Source organism: Fusarium subglutinans, assembly GCF_013396075.1.
Source record: "Fusarium subglutinans strain NRRL 66333 chromosome Unknown NRRL66333_c0000025, whole genome shotgun sequence".
In the NCBI taxonomy this organism is placed as follows: domain Eukaryota; kingdom Fungi; phylum Ascomycota; class Sordariomycetes; order Hypocreales; family Nectriaceae; genus Fusarium; species Fusarium subglutinans.
Window position 1 is genome coordinate 43,920 of NW_023502088.1, and position 23,183 is coordinate 67,102.

The window sequence follows — 23,183 nt, forward strand, 5'->3', positions numbered from 1 at the left end:
TATTTAGGGTGGATTAGCCCAACTTCCTACAGTCGAGAATTAAGAATTAGAGGACCCCTTCTATCCCATCTCGTCCTTATCTTTCATTCATCCAACATCATTTGTTTTGGGGTATGCCTCAGTTACATGATTTTGCCTCCCAAGGTATAAAGGGTTTTTAGACAGCCAAGTGTCTTGAACGCGCTGTATGCCATCCACATTATCTCAGATTTCCAGCCACTCATAGAGAAACAATCCAACTCCGGAACGCCAGGCCGTGAATATTAATATATACGTGAGCACCAAAACCATCCAGTTTGATGGTGGATCAGTGTGCTGTAAACATGTGCTGTCGAAACTCAACTCAGTTTACCGTATTGAATCCTTTCTGGGCTCTATCAAGTCTCTTATGAATCCAAGCTTCTCGCGGTCTTCATCGCAGACTCGAGCCCACTCAAGTAAGAGGCGCCAAGTGTACAGGCGCATATCTTCGCGACGCAAGACTTGGCTGGCCCAGTCTCTTCCTCTCTCAGCAATAAATCGCGCGGCGGTATCCCCGCCGGCTTCTTCATCTGTAAAGAATTCGAGGATGGGGTAAAGGTCCTGAAAAGTGTTATCGAAGGGTACAAAGTGAACCCATGGAGTAAGACGGTCGTCATGCCATTCAGCATAGATAGTAGCCTTGAGAGGCATGCTCGAGGAACGTAAGAAGCCACGAAAACGGGCGCTGAATGAATTGCCGTCGGTATCAGGCAAAAACTTGTAGCGGTACTGCTCCTTCATGGTCATATGCTTCAATTCGCTATAATAAGGCGTGACAGGATCACAGCCAACTTTTTCACAAAGAAGACGTTTGAACCCACAGTCAGAGATTTGCATCAACCATTGACCAATAGTTTTGGAGGCGCGATGGGTGCTGTTGTAATGGTCGGGAGTTGGCAGTTGAAATGTCTTGGGCTTGACGCCTTGATGCTCAACACTGTCAACATATGAGCCATTCAGCATCTGGATAAGACGGTGACGATGGAAGCGATGCCAGACATCAGCTCTCGGCTCGCCACCAGAAGCATCACCTCTCCAAACAACGCCGGTTTTCTTGGCGTGCCATGCTGGACCCATCTTCTCCCCTCCAGAATAGAATTCGTCGGCAGTAAGGTACATGGCGCCAGGGATGAGGATCTCGTTGTTCATAGGAAGCTTAGATCCGCCAAACAATGGTATCAATTCGGTAGAAGTCGACAAACTGAGAGGCGCAACAAAGCTCCCGTGCATTTGGCGCAGATGTGGTTGCAAACAAGGGTCCTGGGCGGCAGTCCAATTTTTGATATAACCCTTATAAGCGTACTCGGGGTCCCAATTTGAGGGATATTCGACAGGAGCCTTAAAGTCTGAGACTTGTTGAACATTGCGTGACGGAGTGTTGGGGTCACACGTCACACGCGCGAGTTCCCAATAGTTAGCTGAGCTATTGTACCAGTAGGGATCGTAAGGCTGAGGTTTTTCGTCGTCGAGCTTGGACAAAGTCTTAAATTTTGTGACGACCTCTTTCATCGGAGCAATGCGCCGATTGCCGCGTTCTTGTTCGACAAATTTGGACAATTCGTCGAAAGGAACAAGAAGTCGAGGTTCATCCATGTAGTTGATTGGCATGTCGACGTCGGGCAAATCCTTTGCAAACTCTTGGACGAGGTTGGTCCAGAGTTCAAGCCACGGCACACGATCGGTTGCATCGCCAACACCGGTAGCCACGCCATTGCGAACTTTCACGACCCAATGCCAGGCGGATGCGCGCCTGGCTAAGGTGTGAGCGTCAAGCGCCCAATACGGAGCCAAATCCTTGTATATACGATCGAAATAATCCTCAACTACAATGCTATTGGAAGCGACTGCAGCCTCCATCCACTTATCGAAGCCTGGTGGTGGGTGACGTCCTCGGCGGGCGCGATAACGCTCAGCAGCATCATAAAGATCATGACTTCGTTTTGAAAGGAGGCTCTCGTGGCGAGCGCGGGCATCTGCCATGAGCTTCTTAATTGGGTGTTTTGGTCCCATAGTCACTGGGCCCTTGGGTTCTGTCACATCCCAGCCCTGGCTGCTGGTCCATAATATATAATTGGTGATAGCGAAGCATATGAGAAATAGGGTGCTGAGGTAGCGAAAGACTAATCGAGAAGGCCAGTTCGATAGCCATTGTTTGAACCGAGGCCACATCATGGCCACGGATATGATGTAAGATAATGCAGGAGCCGGAGGAGTCGGAGAGTCTATGCGCGCCACGGAGGAGCGGGAAAACGAAGCATCGACGGACGAATGCAAGCTCAGAGAGCGTGGCCAGAGTGCATTTTTAAGCAGGATATTATTCGGACTTGCGCCGGAGAAATATATGTTCGAGGTTGCTCTAGGTAAGAATTCGAGGGATCGCGGTGGTTTTTGTTGCAGGAAGAGATGTAGGAGCAGGAGTAGATTGGATGGAAGAAACCAAGAGAAAAGAAAAAGTAGAGAAGGGCAAGATCAGATAAGCGACGTGAGAATTGGTGAGTTGAGGTTGTGGTGTTGAGAAAGGTCAGGTGGAACGGGAATGATTTCCAGGACAAGTACCTGCCCTGTCGAGGTGGAAACTGGAAATCGCCGGGAAGTCGCAAGTCAAATCCAAGAATTGGCCTGAGTGGAGGGGGCTTTGGAGCGTGGAGAAGTTCCTTGGAGATTTGCGGAGCCACCTGTATACTACCCTAACTTGAGCAAGGTGCTATAAAGCCAGGGTGGTTGGAGCTTCGTCGTTGTAGAGGCTGTCAATTGAAGAGATCAGGGTTCGAGGGGACAGAAAAAGACTCAGGAGCATCGCCAGGCTTTCTCTCCAGTTCTTGTCCTTTTAAGGCGAGGGGTCGAAGTTGTGTCTCATCAAGATATCCAAACTCTAGCCAGATCCTCTAACTACATGTTAGTCACCATATGAAGTCCGCTTCTACGGATATGGAAATGTATCATGCAACATTTTCTGAGCTAGGTAGGCTAGAACTTCGCTTCAGGGGAGCACCATGTACCGAACAGTTTATACAGTTTAACTAATGGTGAGTGCAGAGGGTCTTGAAGACGTGTTTAAAAAGCATAATTAAGTTAGGTTGTTTTATGTGATTCAGCAACACCCAAAGTCTAACCTAAACCTTGGACTTGTTATCCCTTGTTATTCGTATTTTTCAAGTCTTGGTCTCTCACAACACTTTCCACGTAGTACTACCCATCCTTGAGATACGCCCACCTTCCGTAGGAGGTGATGAAGTGACAGCCTGCAGCCAGAAAGGGGTAGAGGGGAACCAGACAGCCAGAGTCTCAGAACGGAAACTACTGTCCTGCCCGCGTCTAGCCATTAGCGGGGTGGCTTGGCAGTCCATGTTAGTGATCGCACGCCGGGTTCTATCTACTGACTTTAGTCTGGAATGCTATTTATGTCCTTAGTAACCAAGGTATCAATCGAATCCACGCCCCTTGTGTATCTTTCACTTATGTATTCTTAATGTCTTAAAATTGATCTTTTCATTGTGATGATACGATGTTAACTAACATCAGTATCTTCACTGCTAACTACCTTGGATACGCCTTTATGCATATCAAATTAGTCGCGTCTAGTTTTTGCTTTGGCGCGTGGTGGCTGACTTTTATCCATTTGCATACGCAAAGTGACATAATAGCGGGTGACGAGGAACGTGTAAACGTAACCATAAAATGTCTCTCGTTCGCACTACATTGCGTGCGGTGCCTGTACTCCCGTCCGTACGTAGTATTTGTTCAGGGTTCAATGTTAAGCATTCCGGTAGCCATGAAAAAATGCTTGTCACTTGGCCGACATTCTGTCCAAGGGTGAACCATCAACCAGCTGTCACATACGGAGTAATAAATCACTATACGGGTCTAGCTACGGTCATTACGATCAACCATGATACGTATGTACAGACGCACAGTCGCTTTCATATATCCCTGTGTGTTATTATATCCTTGATGAGCCGCGGGTCGATGCGGGCAGCAACCGAGACTGCAAACATGGATCATAACATAAATCAAACAAACGAACCCACTTGATTCCTGAAACCGAAAGAGTCAATTGGCTCTTCCTTTGATTGTAGATATCTGAAAGGAAATCGCTGCGACCCTACAATAAGTTTTGTGTATAACCAACCTGTAATTGAAGATGCAGTTATCCCGGCTCCGAAATGACAACCCCTGTCACTGATCCAGGTCAACTCATTTGTTTAGTTTAACCGCTGGAGCCAACCACGAACTCGTTTTCACAAACTTTGTACCAGTAGTCAATGGACGACGACCCCTTTCTCGCGTGGTAAGGGAGAGAAATTCTGGGGAAGATCTTCCCAGTAGCTTTATTAGTCTATTTTTATCGTATATTTAGATTACGAGCCAAACGATTATTATTCCCTCCTTGTTTGACTGATAGTCGATAAAAATCGCGACTAATAGATGCTTGGCCCGAGACAAGTTGAAAGCTCAGCTACAGAGTACAATTAAACAAAACCAAGAAGCAGCCCCCCAGAAACAAACAATATTGGCTTGGAAACCAATCATATTACCTTGTAGTCTGATGGTTTTCAACCCGTTGGTTAGACCCGGAATGCATATTTCATACTTTCCTACAATATCTTTTAAATTCATTGAATATCCCAATACTTCCAGCTTGATATTCACATCGAAATTCTCTGTACACTACTTGGGACAGCCATATATAATCGCCACCCCAGCAGCTTAGTTGTTGTCAACTTTCAGCTAGCAAGGTATTAAAACATTTCTGAAATATCTATTTTGGCACCATCAATGCAAACATCAAGGATGACAATAGCCATATCAAAGGTCTCTGAATTTTATACTGAGGCTAATAGAAAGGCGAGAACAACGGAGATATCCGTATAGCTTCTTGCATTTTGGAAACCCTGACATGTTGATACGTCTGAGTAGTAGTTGAGCCAAGATCTAGTGTTGAGCCAGTAACACTCCCATCTCCTTGCCCAAGCAATCAAGACACAAACCAACGAACACCAAGTATTCGCCACTGGCTTTAAGAACAAGAACACGAAATTTCATTCCAGTTCATGTCGATTGGAGAGAATTCGCCTGCTTCCCGTCAGGTGGTCTAGAGGCAATGTGAACGTCATGGATTTGGGAACGTGAAACTTTCTGAACCCAGTGACAGACTGTGAGGCAAAACGATTCCCGTTAAAAACCTCAACAAAAAACAGCTCTGGATCTTTGAACCGATTTCTCTACCATCGCAAGAATCACTTCCAAAAGTCAATTACTTTCAACATCTGTCTTTCTCATAACTAAGGTCCCCGAGGTTATCGCCAGAAGAGGTGCCCCACCACACCGGCTAATCCACGGCTTTCAGAAGCCCATCTCAGCCAATCAGAACTGCCTTATTCAACGTCAGCAAGCAAAGAGGCGAATCATTCAACATCAACCAAGAAAGCTTCGCTCCGCCAACGCCGTCAACCACGCCCGCGCCAATCTCCCCTCTTTAGGCTCTTGATATCGTGCGATCGAGGTTCGCTCCTCTGCCGAATCTTTCTCTCGTTCGAAATGCTCTCTTCCACGCGGTCCGCGGCTTCAATGGCCCTCCGAGGTGCGTGCCTTGAACTCTTCCGGCCAGGCGGGCTTTATAGCTCGAACAACGAATTCGATCGTCGCGACGCCAATACATGTTACTGACTTCACTTGTCACAATAGCCAAGCCTACAACTGCCATTGTTCCTTTCCGAATTACTGCCGCCGCCTTCACGACCAACTCTCGCCGCGATGCGAGCGCCCTCCAGACTCACTCTGCAACTGGTGTAGGAAAGGTTCGCAGGGAGGTCCCGTTGCCCAGCGAGGTTGCTCCTAAGGGTGCCTTGCAGTATGCGCTGTATGTTATTCCTGCAGCCTTTGCTTGTGTCGAAAAAATTGCATTCGTTACCCAAATACTGGACCAGCACTAATCTGTTCCATTCAACAGGACCACACTTGATGCCGTCACCAACTGGGCTCGCCAGTCCTCCCTTTGGCCCATGACCTTCGGTCTGGCCTGTTGTGCCGTTGAAATGATGCATCTCTCCACCCCCCGATACGATCAGGATCGCCTCGGTATCATTTTCCGTGCTTCGCCACGACAGTCCGATGTCATGATTGTTGCTGGTACTCTCACAAACAAGATGGCTCCTGCTCTTCGACAGGTCTACGATCAGATGCCTGATCCCCGCTGGGTTATTTCCATGGGTTCATGTGCTAATGGTGGTGGATACTACCACTACAGCTACTCTGTCGTCCGAGATATGTCCCCCAGCCCCCCCTTCGTTCGCACAGTCCGTCTAACTCCCAATCAAGCTGCGATAGGGTAGTCCCTGTTGACGTTTACGTACCCGGCTGTCCTCCTACGAGTGAAGCATTGATGTACGGAATCTTCCAGCTACAGCGGAAAATGAGGAACACTCGCATTACCCGACATTGGTACAGAAAGTAAGGATTCATAGCAGAGGAGTCGATCAGAGATTCAGATTCAGCCGAATTGCGTCAGGGCAGTACTTTCAGCGGATCTATTCAAGGGAAATGCAGTGGAATGGTTGTCGTTGAGGAAGATGGCGCCCATGGAAGCATGTGCAATTTAGACAGCTCCATCTCCTATGTTAAAGTTTGTAGTATTTGCTTTCCTTGCTAGAGGACAAGGAACCAAAGGCATTATTCCCAATTCATTAAAAACTTCAATGCACTTTGTGGTTGTGGATGGTATACATCTCAAGCAAATATGTCACTCAAAGCGTAGCACGATCTTTTAAACACACCAAGCCGAATGCTTATCGTTTTAGGGAATAGACTGCCATCTACAGCCACTCCACTGAATAAGACTGTGTCCTTTTAATAAATGTCGGCTTTGACTATCAAGTGAGTTTGGTAGTTGGGGAATTTGATGTCCCCTTGATGTGAGCAGTCCTATCAGGATAATCCTTAATTGTCGACAAGTATCCTGGTCCCATAAGCTTTGAAGTGCAAAGATGAAATTCTAGATCGGTCCTAGTTTCAGAGTATGGTCATAAAAGCGATGAACATTTCCCCGTGTTGAATGGTGTTTGTTAGTTTCCAACAAGAAACAGGATTCGGACGCCCTTTCTCGATATATAAGAAATCTATTCTCTGAGACCACATTTCTACCAGTTGTGATAAATCAATGTCGAGATTAGTGTTCGGACTGTCCAGACTGTCCAGACTCAGGGATAATTATTCAGAGTTCTCCTGCAGCCACCACCCGATCTTGACCGTAGGAATTGGCTCGATTCCGCGAAAGTTCTAAATAGAGTGTGGCCATCATGTCGCTCGGATGTGCTGAAAAATTTAGAATGAACTATTTCTTGTTCCAGAAAATGAGTTTCAAAAGTGCTATCTCCAGCCATGGCTCGAACCAATGTTGACGACATGGAGGGTGACGTAGATCCTGTCATGGGGTATTATTTCTCGGCTTCGAGACTGCACTTGGCTAAATCTGACCCTGGCTCAGAAAGATTACTTGCTTGCTTCACGGTTCTGAGATATCTTTGATAATTGGCTATGTAAGGAGTAGTAGTACACGATCTAAAAAGGGGGAGATCCTGGATGCTGAGGTCTTTAGTGGAAACGGATTGGGCAGGGCGGTGGTAGATGGGAGCAGAGGTTGATACAAGGAATAGGAGCGCAGGGAGAATGACAGCCTACATGAGTAACATCGTGTGTGTGAGTCATTGTAACTGGTAGTGGTGATATGAAGCAGAGAAGCATTTTTATAACAGGAAGAACTGCCTGGGACTGAACCTAAGTTTATGATGATCCTTAGGATAATTTTAGGATCTAGATAAAATTTTAGTCAAGTTAATCCTAAGTTTATCCTAAAGTTAGTGCCTTTAGTTACGCAACAACGAAATAGTCGCCGAAGATTTCGCTGATCGTCATGATCAGAACGAGAATATCGACGATAACCTAGGTTTGAATACTTCATTCGACCAGTCTGCCTCTTAGTACTCCGGTTTTGAACCTAAAGAGCGAGTTTCCGATGATTGAAGTGCTTACCCAGGAACTCCAAAGGTCTATCTTGAACTTCGTTGTCCCAGTAAAGCGACATCGAAGTTTACTACCCATTAGAGAAGACCGACAAGACGATGGCGCAGCCCGTGAACGAGGAGATATTGACGGAACCAACCCCTGCGAGGAAATTGACCTGGCTGAGGGGAATTCTGACGATGAGATTATTGATGAACCACAGGATACAGTTGTCTCAGTTGCCTTTGACCAGAACTCGGTGACTCGGCTATATTTGCAGCACAAGAACTGCCAAGAGATTATCACCCCATTCCCCAGACCAAGTTTTAGGCTCCCTCTAGCCAAAGATAGCCAGTAAGTGTTCAAGTTAACCATCATAACTATGCTCCAGAGGGCAAAGGACTTTGTAGAGATACAAGACCTTAAAGACTTTCAAGGTAAAGGTTTCCGGGGACGAGCAATGACGGTAGGCTTTATATATAGCTTTTTGCCGTCTTGAGAGCTCAGATATAATCAATTTACTGTTTAAGTTTACACATCTAGAAGTAATCTCCATACTCGGTAGAAAGGGCGTACAGGCAGCTGATATTTTAGACCTACTAAGCGTTGATGATAACCTTTCGTTTTTCGGGGGTATATCTTGATATCATTACCGATGAGTCGGGAGAAGGCCAGGGGCTTGACATAGGGTTAAGTGTTGCATACAGGACCTATATCAGTATCACTGGACGTATATGCTGGTACAAGCGTTGAGCTCTGCGGTCTTTCGATACAATTCCAAAGCACGAACAGTCGAAGCATTGCCGACTTATCACACAAAATGGGATGACCTACAGCGTTCGTTCACTTGCGCTTTTCAAGATCCAGCCATCTAATATCACCGCTACAGTTATTTCCGGATCCCTACTGATGTGCTTTTTGTCAACAATATGTGGTGCGTTCCTGGAACAAAAGTCTTTTATCGAGTTACTCCGAGAAGACCTTCCCGGGGTCTACGACTTTCCTGAACTTAGCCTTAATCATGGGCTCTCAATTGCTGCAGGATACCCAAATATGCCAACTGCTTCTCAGCTTCACACATATAGTTGACTAGACTACCGAGTTAGATCGATTCTGTTTAGCTCTCTCAAAATCAGTTGGTCTCAGTCACTTGGCTGACGAAGAACTTGTGCAATTCCTCTATCAAGACCAAATCGTTGTCTATTTCATAGCATTATAAAACATAATCCGTTCGCGAATACAGTGACATCTGGCTAAAGTATATGAGGTGGGGATGCATAAGGGCCTTTTCGGTCTTGGAACTTTCAATCTTCTTAAGCAGATGCCACCATCTTCGATGCTTGGATCGGCTGGGGCTTTCAGCCAAGAATCCCACCTGACTGGCGCATTGAGACGGACCAGATTAGGTAACACAATTATGAGCCAAGAATACTAAAAGCATCTCCCTTCTCGATGCTCATCTAGTAGTCGGAAGAACGTCAATCACTCCTGGAAATCTCCGCCAAGGTCGATTTCGCCACGAGGGCCATCATGTGTGAGAACTGTACCTAGCCAGGTCAGTTCAGGGGGAAAACCCCTTACAAATCATGCTGTGTTTAATGCAAGTGTTGGCGTCAATCTAAGTTGTTAATAGAGCTAGCCCTCAGTAATATTTAACAATATCAGTAGTGCCAAAAGGGTTAAGGAGTTTGCTAAACTAAATAGACAAGTACACAATAGTAAATGTGCACAACTCATGGCCCTGTAGACTTGAGTAACATCTATATATAACTTAGAATATATATTAAATAAATATATAAGCATAAACCTAAGCCCTAGCAATAAGTTCATAAGTACTTAATGGAAGGACACGATCCCAATGGTTGTCATCCTTGATCTCAGGTTTACTGGAATTATTAATGTAGAAGGAAGAGCAAAAAGAAACTCCGGTACAGGGAATCGAACCCTGGGCTCCGCGGTACTGATCTCTCAGGTTATGAGAGCGCGAAATGTTAGCCACTACACCATACCGGATTGATATGATGCTTCGTTAAGGAAGCGCAACACTACGGGTTGCCAAGTCGATTTGATTGCACAGTTTGCCAACCTGCAAGAGGTCTACGATCAGTCCTATTCAATGCTCAATACTGTTCTGGGGACAGGGCCATGCATACTTCAACTTCTGACTCTTACTCGATTGTCGACTGGATCTATACTCAAGTCTGATGTCTATCTGTCAGTCATTCAAGCGTGTTACAGTGGATAAGACTTCAATGCTTGCCTGATCTTAACTGGCTCAAGAACACTAGGAACCCTTTCATTTCCCCTGCCCTTCAGTTTTGCCACTATATAGCTGGATCTGAGAGCTTTCGTCACAGGAAAATCTTTTGTGAAGCCATGACAGTTCAGGGGTACGTGACATGACTTGTCACAACAAGTCCAGTCCGATGATGCCTGCAGCGCATGGGGAACGGTTACCACACCTAGACAGGAACCTATTATGATGTTGTCAAAAGCCTGAGAAAAACCATCAAGATTGAGGACATTAAGGGACCTTTATATTCATCCATATCCTACCCATGAACGCGGCCGACTGGGGCAATAGGAGCACTGCTTCAGGGGCCTGCGACTGCCCTGAAGAGGACTATTGAAGCAACGTTGAATGGGATTCAAGGTGTGCTTTTGAGTTTCTTTGTTTTTTGGGTCTGCATGGATGAATATTTTGATGGGATATACCACTAAGGTATCCTTCCCACCAACACACCCCCAAACCGGCCATCAACCAGAGAGAACACACGCATAAGAAGCTCGGAACGCTTGTCAGAGGTCCGCCTCCTTGGTATGTCTCACGGAAATGTATAACTCGCTGCATATTACTATTGCAGTGATGATCCTACGACTGGCTTCATCACTGACCGAGTCATTGTCTTTCCTGTCAAGCTGATGTAAAAATTCGAGTTGATCCTGCTCTAACCCTTAGCCAAGCAGTTCGAGTCCGTACTTTTCAGCATAGATGAACTAGCACCACAACCCGATCACTAGGTGCCTCTGTATCGATGAACTTGTTGGTACTGGTCTTACTCATTTTATTGGGACTGAGTTATTGACAAAAATTTCCCGGGCCATTCTGCTTAACAAACGTTGCCAGCATCCCTTGTACTTACATCCTCCACCATGAGGGTGCTTTTGTCAACCTGGGATGACTTGAGTTTTGCGACTCTGTGCTGCCGAACGTCATCTTAAACACATCTCATGTTACCGCCTGGATGTCTCACTGCAGTGCTTTTTGTCGACGAATAGATAGACTTCTTGCTGGGTAGTAAGCCATCGTCAAGATATCGCAAAATACCATCCCGAGTTTCAAGAGCCATTGGAAATTGACCAGGAAAGTGATTCAGGGGTAAGTCAAGACCGACACTCAAGAAAGACTACCTTAGCTGCAAAATAACAACACTGAATATATCTACTAAGATAAGACCCTGCCAAAGCCAACACGGTTTATGCCAAGTTTCGTATAAATTCCCGGAGTTCTTCCCCTTGCGGTGCCGTGGCACTGTCAGCGACTGCCAACGACTGTCAATGACTGCCAGTTGAATCATCCACGACAACCTCAACCTTAGGGCAAACGAACCCCCATTTCGTATGCACACAGAGTTGAATCGTGTTTACTTTCTTGCTATAAAACATTTCCCTTCCAACCTTTCCCTCCTCCTCTCCTTTCCTCCTCAGCATCCTCACCACCACAACCTGGTAAGTACATTTTCCCCATACGCGTGCCCCAGACTTATTGAGGACAATATGACTCTGACGCTTCGAAATAGAAGTGACAGTTACTGCTTTGCCCCGTGATGCTGGGGGTCGCTCAAGAAGAGGAGAATGAGTCCAATGTCCAACCCCTAAGCCAGCCAGAGTCACCTCTGGTAATTGCCACTCACTTGTGAGTAAAAGACAGGGCCTAAGAAACTGGTCCCCTCCGGCGCGCAACAAGCGCACCGCATTTCGTGCTGGCATCGATTGCGGACTCTTTTTTTTTCTACTGTCTCTTCTATTGAGACACACCCTGCCCAAGCAAGAAACTTGTAAGTACACCAAGCAAATGATGAATACATACAAAATGCTAATAGCTCAGGATTTGATCTGATCAGATTCAAGCAGATGTCGATTCTTCCGATCTCTACCCTGCGACAAGAAACACTCTCTCCTCCTCACACCATCATTGGCTTCTCATCTCTGTACCCAGCATCAAAAGACATTCTTCCCAGTTTGCTTTTGCACACCGCGATCCTCACACAAATCATCCGTTCTTTTAAATGGATATTCTATTTTCGTTTTGTTTCCAAGATCAATGGCAGAGTATCTCTTTCACAAATTCCCCTCACAAAACCCAGCTCGGACCTACATATCTACGGTAGCCCGAGGATAAACTGCATATCATGGAAACTTCTGGTTGGTTGGCTCAAAACGCAACACGAGCCAGAGACTCGTCCTTAATGTCTCTGGTATACCTCATGCAATAATAAACTTTGCACCAGGTTTGAGGAGTGCGTTCGGACGAAACGCACTTAACTGTACCCTCGTCCATCACCACGTTGCCCCCCGATCTTTTCGGGTTTGGTGTTTGGGTTCTTATTTTCTTTCTTTCCGCCTTCTATGACCATTATCGACTGGCAACAGTTCTCATATGGATCATCGAATACCACCACTGTTTTCATGACTTCTGCGTCTTTTCGACCTCTTCGGACCCCTTTCCGCCCTTTCACGAATCAATGTCTGTCATCGTACATATGGAATAGATCCAGACTCTTCAGAGCCCGAAACTCACCATCACTTCCACCAAGATTTGCTTTGTCACAAGATAAATCGCAATCTGGATGAGATCGATACAGAGGCCGGTAGCTCAGCAACTGGTATGGCTGGCGCTAGATCACCATGACGCGCATAGCGAACAACAACGTTGCCTCCAGACACGATGCCTTTCTTCTTCAAGATATCGGTCTCCAGATCACCTGGTTTCCTTCACCGTGGCAGTTGGACTAGGAAACTCATAGGAGCCAGCCTCCTGCTGAGCCATCCTGGTCAAATCTCCCTGAGACAAGAGGCTGAATTATTTCGAATGCAATGCCCTCGCACAAGCTTATGTGGCTGGGTTACCCTCTGTCGAATTGAACCACACGAGTTGACATCCTGCCTTTTCGCTTTCGATGGAATGGATGCAACTTAGAGTTCCTGACCGCAACAATACCCACAGACCTTGCCGAGTTCAATTGGGGACATCAGACTCATAGTCGGAATGATCGAACAGAATTGTTCTACCGACAACTCAAACACCCCTCTCTCTCGGGCTTGCATTCAATGGTATCCAAGATCCAAGTTGGTGATACAAAGCGATGTGCTCGGCCTCGCGGTTGCACGTTCTTTAACGGTATCTGGACTTGATGTTCGTTTCCTCCACCAGGAGACACACACTCGCAGTCTTGTTCACTCAAGTCGCACTCTTTCTGTCAATCGCTGATTGTGTCATCACATTCCAAGCCAACGCCGTCAATCACTCGGATTACGTGACTCAGCTGGCCATGACGGAACAGGGGTTGTATCTGAATTGCCAGGCGCAGAATACTGGTTGCTAGAAGCATAAGTCTTTCACCACAATCTCGATTATGCAATGGCTGGCAATGGAAACTTTCATCGAATGGAACTCTTGACGATGCTCTCTGCGTCTTCTTGGCTGTACCTTCGAGCTTCACCTATTGCCCATCATTTGTAAGTCATCACTCTGGCAGTCTTCCGTTGCTTTTGTATATCTAATGCGTTTCCCATCAGTAACTCCAGCTCTAGCCCGATGGTCTGTTTCATCTAGAGTTGAGCTTCACTCTTGTACTTGCTGCATCAACAACCACGAGTTGCTGCGGACCGATCACGGCTTGACACATTCGACTCTTTCCGGCTGTCGACGACAACTGATATCGATCGAACATTCTTTGCTGCGACATCTAGATCCTGTACATGATGCGCAATGATCCGAGTTTATGACAGAAGATTGAAATCACGTCTGGCCAATTGATACTCCATGAAGCTCGCTCCAATGTCAGGTGGTACATCAGGTCAGATTCAATGTCAAGCACATCCAGACCCGGGTAGACGTGTAGATGGTTACAGGTGTCAGCCATATCTCACGATGGAGTCGAGAGAGTAAGCGTCGTTGGTACTGATAAGCTCATTGAAGTTGGAGACAATCAGGGGTTGGCAGGTAGAGAGAGATGCGAGTCTATCGATCTTATCGGGTTTGAAGGGAAGGGGATGCTATTTAGCACACATGGTTCATCCAACTATATATACATGGGGACTATGCAGGTATGCCTGATTACACAGACTATAATTAAATCGAAGTCTTGCCCTGGCGTTGTTACTCCTTGTTCATGTTGCAGTGCCTCTGTTCCTGATCATCTTTTGAACAGCCTATCCTTTGGACCAAGAAGGAAGACAAAACTTCATTCACCAGCAGATACTTGAACATTGATGCAAATAAAACGTAATTAATAGACAGAAGAAGCTAACTCTCTGACCCTTTCACACCCTCCCGTGTCACCTCTAGAGTCTACTGTATCTTGTTTATGCATGGAAGTCTTCAAGGAGCCGGTGATGTATGATGGCAGTATGGAAGCCAAGGGCAGCCATCACGGAGAAGGCCACAATCCCCATCGCGAAGTACGGTTCAATATGGGCGATGCTGACTCTCTAGTCTTTTTGACATTTCTAGGCACAAGATCTTTATGAAGTACACCTCTGATACGCCCCTATCCATGGAGATGATGGTTGAACTCCCCAACCGTCTGTGTTGAACGCGCCTAAATCTCAGTATGCAACGCCGATATGCACCAATTTTCCCTTCATCTTAGTCTATCGTCTTGTCGTGAAGAAGTGTCTAGGTATCACTAGCCTTTTCTTTCTCCTTTTCATCTCCAAATTCATCGCCAAACTCTTCAACAATCCAGAGACAAAACTTCTCCCACTCGATCTGCCACTCTTGCATTCTCTTGGCCTTGGCATTCGTCCCAAGACTAGCCTGTTTGATGTCGTTGATCCAGTCAGTCTGGCTCTGGTCCTCGAAAGCAGCCCATCGAACGCTGTTCTCCGCGAGACTGCCAAGGCCTGCGAGACCAAGGTTCTTCCACCCCTGGAGAGCCTGCCAGAAGTCGTGTGACATGCCGGCTGTGTCCTGCCCGAGCATAGCGGGATCATCGTTACACAGACTGCAAGCAACACCACGCGCTAAAAGGGCGGGTAGGGGATGGGCTGTTACGGAGCCACAGAGACGGAGGACCTCGTTCGAGATGGGGCATGATTCGATGAGAATACGTTTCTCTTTGACCATATCGATCAACAGGGGGTGTTTGAATAGACTGAAGCCGTGGCCGATGCGTCGGGTGCCAAGCAAGATCGCATCAAACAGATTGGCATCAGTGTCAGTGCCATCCCCAAGTGTCTCTCCTGCATGGAAGAAGAAGGGGAGGTTGACGCCTTCCTCGGCGCACTGCTTGCGGAACCAGAAAAGCTCGGGGAGCAGATCAGAAAGGGGTCGGCCCAGGTCCTCGGGACCAACCAAATCATAGCCAGCAATGAGGTCAGGGAAAGCAATCTTTGTGGCGATGCAGCAGTCCATGTTCTCTATGATCAGACGGGTCGGCCAGCTTCTCAGGGAAGTCCAAATGGTGGTGAGACCCCAGAAACCCTTACCCTCTGGTGATTTCTTGAAGTTATCGATTTCCTCGCGCAGAACCTCAAACATGTGAATGTAGTCTTTCTCAGGCTCCTCTTGCTTATCACGGCAGTAGTTAAGTGGCCAAGTGAATCTATGACTGTCAGAAGAAGGTCAGAAACTGTTGATCCATGACTTACCGAAGCTCAGCCCAATTGACACCGTCATCCTTGAGGTTCTTCATGAGCTCGCGGAGGAAGATCCGGAACATGGGCTCATAGTGAATGATGGTGGCGCACACGAGGAAACATTTTCCAAACTTGACCCAAATAGCATCGACTCCATGGTGCTGCTCATGGCTGTCTGTGACAGAAAGAGTGCATCGGCCTTTCAGCCACTTGAGAAAGCCGGATCGTCCACCATGGGGAAACTCATCTGCCGCCTTTGGAAGTGGCACAAAAGCACCAGGCTTGTAGTTCTCTTCCCAAATAGATCCATCACTGTCCGCCTTGGTTCTGTAGCGGAAGCTAGGGACTGCATCCTCTCGAGATTCTTCAGTGTTGAGCGGCCGGTCGCTACACATGTGCATTCCTGGCATTTTCAGAAGCTCATCAAAGAGAAAGTCAAAGTTGACCATGGCGTCCATGTGAGCGTGAAGCAGCGCTCCCTTTGGCATGCGACGAACGATCTTCCAGAGGTTGGTCTTCTCCATGCGATCTTTTGCAAGCATGAACATCATTCCGGGAAAGATGCACTCGTTTCCTGCTTGGGCTAACTCTTCCTCAACTTGAGGGGTCCAGATGGAGTCATTCTCCTGGTCGCGGATGCGGTCGACGATGTCACTCGCGCGCTTGGCAATAGGTGAGAGAGAGGCTCTGAATGAAGCATCTGTGCGAGACTTTTGTTCTTGACTCATGAGGTTTGCTCGGCCTGTGAGATATTGCTGAAGGAAGGGGTCCGAGAGTGAGGGGATGTCTTGAGACACTTCCTCCCACTCTTCATTAGACATGGTATGCTCGTCCGCCATGATTCCTTGATCGATTGGAGGAAGTAGTTGCTCTCAAATGATCGGTGGAGGTTTATGAATAAGATAGAGCTAGAAGTCGTCCGCGAGCGATGAAACGGTAGGATACTGTGGGTGGATTAGGCAGGTCGGGGAAGCGTGCTAGGCAGAAGATCGCTGAAGTCAGATGAGCTGCTTATGATAACGAAGGATCAAAACAGGAACACGTCAGATGTGATGAGGTATGATTTGATGAAGAAGAATATGACACATCAACAAAGAAAAACACTCTGTTAGAGGTAAAGTGAAGCGTTGAATGGAGAGTTGAGGATGTGACGTATAGGCACAAACGGTTACGCTTTGAGTTGAGCGTAACAAACGGTGTGTCACTCCAAGGCCTTCGCCGATAACCGACATCTTGTTTCACGTGACTGTGCCGTCGTTGCACCCGCAGCGTGATTAACCGTCTCACAGCCTCTGATTGGCTGAGCTAGTCTCACAGCTCCCAGTAGGTAGACGCACTTTATCACCTCCAGGATCCATGCATCGTCACACTTGACTCCCTGCAGCCAATCTTCTCCTCAAGATGTTCTCCCCGGCAGTCTGTGGCTGGACACATGAAATGAAGCTATCCCCGCTTTCTATCCTGCGGTGAAGAAGGATATCCCTGGCCTGTCACCCACCTTGTGCCTTGCATCTCGGAGCATGAACGGCATAGCACCAACAATCACGTCGAATGTCACGCTGCTAATTAGTTCGCGGCTGTTCCTGGCAGGCCATTCGCTCCTGAGAATGGCCCTAGTTTTATTCGTCCTATAGCGCGAAACCCCGAGACTCCCAATGGAAATCGTCACGTCCATCACTTGGAATCACCTGCACGGGACATCACAGCTCTAGAGACCGACTTTTCACAATAAATGTGACTTTCTGCTGACCATCGTGAGCCAAGTGGCTTCCTTTCTGACTCAATCCTTCGACCAACGTGCATTCTCACATTCGGTTGGATGCCTTTGAATGGATTTATTTCTGCTGATCCTTAGTGAAGCCGAGCCCGATGGGTGATGGATAATGAGGTCTCCAGAATTATAAAAGGCGAGGGAATTCTTGTGATGTCTATGATGTTTTAGTTCTCTATTACTGTCTTTAACAATTGAGCTGGACTCAATACTACTACAAGCTCATCCTATACTTAATCTACATTGCTCACAGCATCCACCGTACCCTCTTCAAGATGAAGTCATTCACTCTGGTCACTCTCTTGTGCACCATGGCCACAGCTGCAGTCATCCCTCGTGATACTGTCTTCGATGGCCATTGCTGCTTCACGTTACAAGATGTGGCAACTAGTGCTACAGTTCAACAAAACAGCGACGGCAACTTGCTGCTTAATGCCGGCAAAACCAACGGCTTCTACTGTATCGATCTGTCCAATTCTCAGGACATTCTTCGAGACAACGCCTTCAACGCTTGCTTTCTCAGCCCAAGCGGGGCTCTCAAGTGCGTCGATCCAACGCCTGGTTTCCAATCATGGACGTTACAAAAGAGTGGCAGCAATACGCTTCTCCAGCACGACGGAGGAAGCACGTTCAACTCCTGCTCAAAAACTTCTACGAGTGCAAAGGGCACTGTACTATATGGAGACAAACACACAGATGCTACGACGTGTAAAAAGGTTACACTGAAGGCGAAGAATTTCAAGGGCACATGCAAGAGTTTTCAGGGTTGATGGAGGACAGGCGTACAACTAATTGATACCCATTCTTTACACTTGGTTCAACATTCTTGGTTTCTCTTGAGCTTTCATTTTATATAAAACAAGAACAGTTCTGGCCCCAGATTCGCAAAAATGAGTGAAATGATAGAGCCATAGATCAACATCAATGGTGATGTCAAAGTTTGGCAAAGACCTCGTTTCTAGCGCCTCCATACACAACTGCGAAGTCCTTCGCAAGCTGTTCTCGAGCTGGGACCTTTTCTCGCTTCGTAGTGACATTCCTCCCTTCCAAGAATCGATGGAAGATGTCCAGCGATACTTGATCACCGTCACTGCCAGCGTCGACATAGAGCAGAACAGACACCAGTAAATCTGCTACAGCCCAGAGAACTTCCCTAGCATCTCCCATTAAGTCTGCCAACGATTCTCGTTCAATACGCTGCCTCAGGCTCTTCCAAACGTCCAAAGGGTTCAAGCCTTCAGGCCAAGATACATTTCCTTGAAATGCTATACCTTTCTTAATAGAGTCTTCAAGGGCGTTCAGAGTGTCCTGGCCAGCCTTTGGATGCTTAATAGCCCTCAAGAAGTCAGTGCTCAAAACATCTGTAGTGCCCTCCCAGATAGGCAGTACAGCACAATCACGATGGAGGCGGGCGACATTGAGGTACTCTTGCTCTTCATTGGCAAGGTACCCAACACCACCGAGCGCCTCCATACAAGAGAAAAGTAGCTGTGCCGATGCTTTGCAAACGTAAGCTTTTGTGAGCTGAGTAAGGACCCGAATCAATGGCGCAGCATGTTGTGCAGAAGGTGTCAGTGCCTCTAGCGCAGGCGAGATATTTGCGTCTGACGCTGTGTCATGCTCCGAAACGCCAAGGACATATGACGTAAAGATGGTAAGAAGCATCAGGCCACGGTACTCGGAAGATATCTTTGAAAGGGTTCTCATGTGTAATGAACTCTCTGTGAGCTTCATTCGAGTTCCCTTTCCACCACCAACCTCACGAACTTGGGCATACGCTCTTGCAATGGCAAGCCCTCGTCCTAGATAACCCACAGCAGCAACCGAAGAGTGAACTCGAGTCAAGGTCAAAATTGTGGCGATTTCTTGGATACCGCGACCCTCTCGCCCTACAAGCCATGCTCGCATGTCCTGGAGGACTAGTTCAGCGGTTGGGAGACTTTGTGTGCCTGACTTGTTTTTGAGGCGTTGGATCCGAACTCCGTTAAGTTGCTCTCCGTTGCTTTTCGGAAGGCCTGTGGCTGTGGTAGCACTCGCATCGTGTTTGTACATGGGAGCCATGAAGGTTGACAGCCCGCCCTGGGATGTTCGAGCAAGGAGGACAGTCATTCTTGAGTCCGTTGCTGACGAAAACCACTTGAAGCCATTAATACTCCATGGTCCTAATGGTATATCTTCATCTTTTGAGGCGTGTTGGATCTCAGAAGTTGGCATGTGCACTGCTGTTGTTTCGGTCAACGACACATCACTGCCCCCTGTTCGCTCAGTCATCCACTGGCCACTGGTCCAGGCGCGCTGTGGATCTCGTGTAGTTAGATGATCGAAAGCGTTCTCGAATACTTTCTTTTGCTCATCTGTGAGTTTTGTAACGAGTTCTGGGTTACTGAGGTGTGTTTGTAGAAGTCGAGCAGCACCATCCTGCATAGCGGAAGGGCAGCCGACATTGGCACACGATGGCGTCCAAAGTTGTATGCGCATGAATTGGTATGCTCGGGCAAATGCGCCATATGGTGTATCATATCCAGCGGCGACAAATCTAGACATGTCAATAGTTGATCAGTCAACAATGTAGATGTCTTACCCTCGGGACAGACCAAAATTCTGAAGACCACGCCACCCTTCACCAGTGACTAAATCACCCTTCCACTGGCCGAATACATCACGGCCTGATCCTTTGAGGAAGGGTTTGTTATGTTCAGCATCCGTGATCCAGGCAAAAACTTGGTCGGAGAGGACATCATCTCCAAGTGAAGCCAGTTCAGCTTGGACTTGCTGGACGATTTGCCGTGGAAGAAACACTTCGGACACAAGTAAGCACAGGCCTCTGAGTACTAGTAATTGGCCTTAAACTCACACTTGAAGCACCTCTGAAAGGTCACATCATCATGAAACTGGTTGTTCAGAACGGGAGGCTTCTGAAAGAAGCCCTTATCTGCGCCTGAAGCCTCCATGACTGAATGAGGTGAGAGAAGATGAGTATAAACATGTTGGATCCCGCCTGGGGCTGCCTTATTACTGTTGGTCTGCACTGCTACAATCACAAGCCATCGACTACATCTCATCGGGGCCCTCCAGTGGGGTCAGACCTCCAACTCGAGCCAGTATTCCGCCATTTTGGGCAAGTCGTGCGGAAGAAATTCCGGGTTCATGGGTTGCTGGTGTTTTTGTCGCGGAACTAAGAGCCAGAAACGGAATGTGAACCATGATCGTTGGCGGAATCCCTCTAGTTCCTCTCACATCCATGCATGTTTTCTCCGCATTCTTAACTGGGGTCATACCTTGTCCCGAGGTTTGGGTTTCCAACCTCCACATGAACCTATTCCCGAGCCTGGTGTCGATCCCGAAGACTAACTACAAGGTCGTATTCTTGGAAGAAGGCGGAGCGTGTCACGGGAAATACAAGCCTACATTGTGGGAACCAGGTTTAGTAATTAAGGTAAAGATTATCGAGAATCATGAAATTATTCATCAAAGTTCGACCAGAATTGCTCTGAAATTATAATGGTATCAGTTTCAAGTCATAGTGACAAGTTCGTTTCAACAGCTCTCGCAAAGCGTTCAAGTACGCGCTAAGTTTTGGGCTCAGTGTGGCCGCTTGTCGGACGCCTGGTGCCCCTGGTAACTAAGTATTTCTTTCATCAAGTTCATTCCCGAAAAGGACCTTTAGCAATAAAGGCTAAAGGCCATAGAACGTTCTATATGCAATTGCAATAATGAATGAGAAGCGGAGTTTAGTTCTTTTAGCTTAGTACCTAGATAAACAATAAAAAAATGAAAACCGCGATACCAGCCGCTAATTTGTTGCCTTGTTGCTACCAGTACCAACATACAGCACAGCTGTAAACTAAACAAAGTGAACGTCCATCGACACAACATAGTCACAACCCGTATTACTGACCCATTTGAAAGAAGCCAGATGAAGCTCTAATGGTGGCTTTACCCTGTGAACTGGTCACTCAACCACTGGCGAAAGCTTCTTGGCTGCACATTGACAAGGCCATTCAACGATGTATGCCCAAAATCATAACGCCCCTCAACAGTAGCTTGAAGTTGCCGATAAAAGGCAACTTTTTCGTAGTCTCCCTGTTGGTAGAAACCACTCATAAGTCCTGCAATATCTGAAGCTTGCCATTGAGACAGAGAAAATGCCGCTTGATGAGTTAGCATAATCTTTGCATACTTATGCTGTTAACTTACCGTTCAGGGTTCTAGAGCATTGCCCAACAATGTCACGAAGCGACAGACGGTCTCCTCTCATGGTAAACTCGCGAGGCCAGTTCGCAGGTCCCAGATCAATGGCTGCAACGATGAATTGAGCAACATCATATACAGATGTCATGCAGACACGGACAGTATGTCCCCGAGGATTCTTTTCAACGCACTCAGCAGTATAGGTATTCATGTCAAGAATATATGATCCCACGTTAGCTAAGTTTGAACCATAACCAATCGCCAAACTTCCGAGCCCCTGGGGGAGAAATCTTTCCATGAAGATACCGCAGGAGAAGACGGTCCACTTCATCTGGGATGCTCTTGCACAACGTCTGAGATGCTGCCTCGCTTGGGACGAGTATGAATAGGGGTCGAGTTGATCGTTTTCGGGTCGCTTTTCGAGACTTCCTTCGAACTCGGATGGAACAAAGAACTGCACACCGCTTTGGACAGCTGCAGTGATCAGGTTGATCTGTTCACCCCCTGAAAAGGTGCAGATGACAAGATTGACTCCGTGAAGTGCGTATGCCAGGCTATTTTCGTCATTGTAGTCAACAACCATGACTTGAACATCAAGTGTTGCATATTCGGGACGTGACTGTGTTGTTAGAAACATCGTATATATATAAGAGTAATACTCACAGAACGCGAGAGAACAACAACTTGATAAGCGTTGGCTGCTTTGGAAATATGGCTTGCCAGGAGATATCCAAGGCCGGAGCCCCCAGCTATAGCTATTCGCATCATGGTGAAAGTATTACACGCAGTTCCGGTGGACTCTGTTAGGACAGTGTACAGATGTTAGGGTAGTCTAGACAGAGCTAGAGAAGGAATGACTGAGGTTAAATTTTCGAGAACTTGGCGTTACCTAAATAGCTTCTTGTCTGAATTCTTGATTCAAGATGTTGGGGGTGCAGTTGAGCCTCAAGTCTAGATAGACGCATGGCTGAGTACGGCAACAAGCATTACAAGGTAAACTCGGTGAACAAGGCTCATCGGAGAGGCCTCAGTTACAGGCAGAAGCAGGGGAACAAGACATCTGTGGTTCAAGGTCCAACCAAGAGCCTCTACTGGCTCGTGATAAGTTGCCGTGGAGTTGGTTACGGACGAATGTCTGCACGTATTCTCACACAGTAAAACTTTGAAAAGCTCTATTCAACCTCCTTATGGTCACAATTGTGGGGTGCGCTTGATTTCCTGCTTCAAGTGATAGGTCCGGAATGGTGTTGATTTGCCATGTGAAGTCAGGGGTCTCTGGATAAGGGTGCCTAACGAGTTTAAGGGGCCAGGAAGCTGTGAGAAAACTTAAACTACCAAT

At 47.1% G+C, this 23,183-nt stretch overlaps 6 protein-coding genes across 6 annotated transcripts; 2 read left to right on the forward strand and 4 right to left on the reverse strand.

Moving 5' to 3' along the window:
* Positions 1–348: 348 nt before the first annotated feature.
* FSUBG_2781 (beta-1 2-xylosyltransferase 1) lies at positions 349–2,190 on the reverse strand (the record flags this gene model as incomplete). The annotated part of the gene is made up of 1 exon (XM_036680591.1): positions 349–2,190. The coding sequence occupies one exon, from the start codon at positions 2,188–2,190 to the stop codon at positions 349–351; it is 1,842 nt and encodes a 613-aa protein (XP_036541637.1).
* A 3,369-nt stretch (positions 2,191–5,559) lies between these two features.
* Positions 5,560–6,353, forward strand: FSUBG_2782 (NADH-ubiquinone oxidoreductase kDa subunit mitochondrial; the record flags this gene model as incomplete). Its single annotated transcript, XM_036680592.1, has 3 exons — positions 5,560–5,602; positions 5,707–5,881; positions 5,972–6,353. The coding sequence occupies 3 exons, from the start codon at positions 5,560–5,562 to the stop codon at positions 6,351–6,353; spliced, it is 600 nt and encodes a 199-aa protein (XP_036541638.1).
* An 8,567-nt stretch (positions 6,354–14,920) lies between these two features.
* FSUBG_2783 (adenosine deaminase) lies at positions 14,921–16,721 on the reverse strand (the record flags this gene model as incomplete). Its single annotated transcript, XM_036680593.1, has 2 exons — positions 14,921–15,848; positions 15,895–16,721. 2 exons carry the CDS (start codon positions 16,719–16,721, stop codon positions 14,921–14,923), a joined length of 1,755 nt encoding a protein of 584 aa, XP_036541639.1.
* A 1,207-nt stretch (positions 16,722–17,928) lies between these two features.
* Positions 17,929–18,423, forward strand: FSUBG_2784 (uncharacterized protein; the record flags this gene model as incomplete). The annotated part of the gene is made up of 1 exon (XM_036680594.1): positions 17,929–18,423. The coding sequence occupies one exon, from the start codon at positions 17,929–17,931 to the stop codon at positions 18,421–18,423; it is 495 nt and encodes a 164-aa protein (XP_036541640.1).
* Positions 18,424–18,586: 163 nt separating this feature from the next.
* FSUBG_2785 (acyl dehydrogenase) lies at positions 18,587–20,604 on the reverse strand (the record flags this gene model as incomplete). The annotated part of the gene is made up of 3 exons (XM_036680595.1): positions 18,587–20,189; positions 20,235–20,451; positions 20,508–20,604. 3 exons carry the CDS (start codon positions 20,602–20,604, stop codon positions 18,587–18,589), a joined length of 1,917 nt encoding a protein of 638 aa, XP_036541641.1.
* Positions 20,605–21,589: 985 nt separating this feature from the next.
* Positions 21,590–22,612, reverse strand: FSUBG_2786 (isoflavone reductase family; the record flags this gene model as incomplete). Its single annotated transcript, XM_036680596.1, has 3 exons — positions 21,590–21,804; positions 21,851–22,463; positions 22,508–22,612. The coding sequence occupies 3 exons, from the start codon at positions 22,610–22,612 to the stop codon at positions 21,590–21,592; spliced, it is 933 nt and encodes a 310-aa protein (XP_036541642.1).
* Positions 22,613–23,183: the final 571 nt, after the last annotated feature.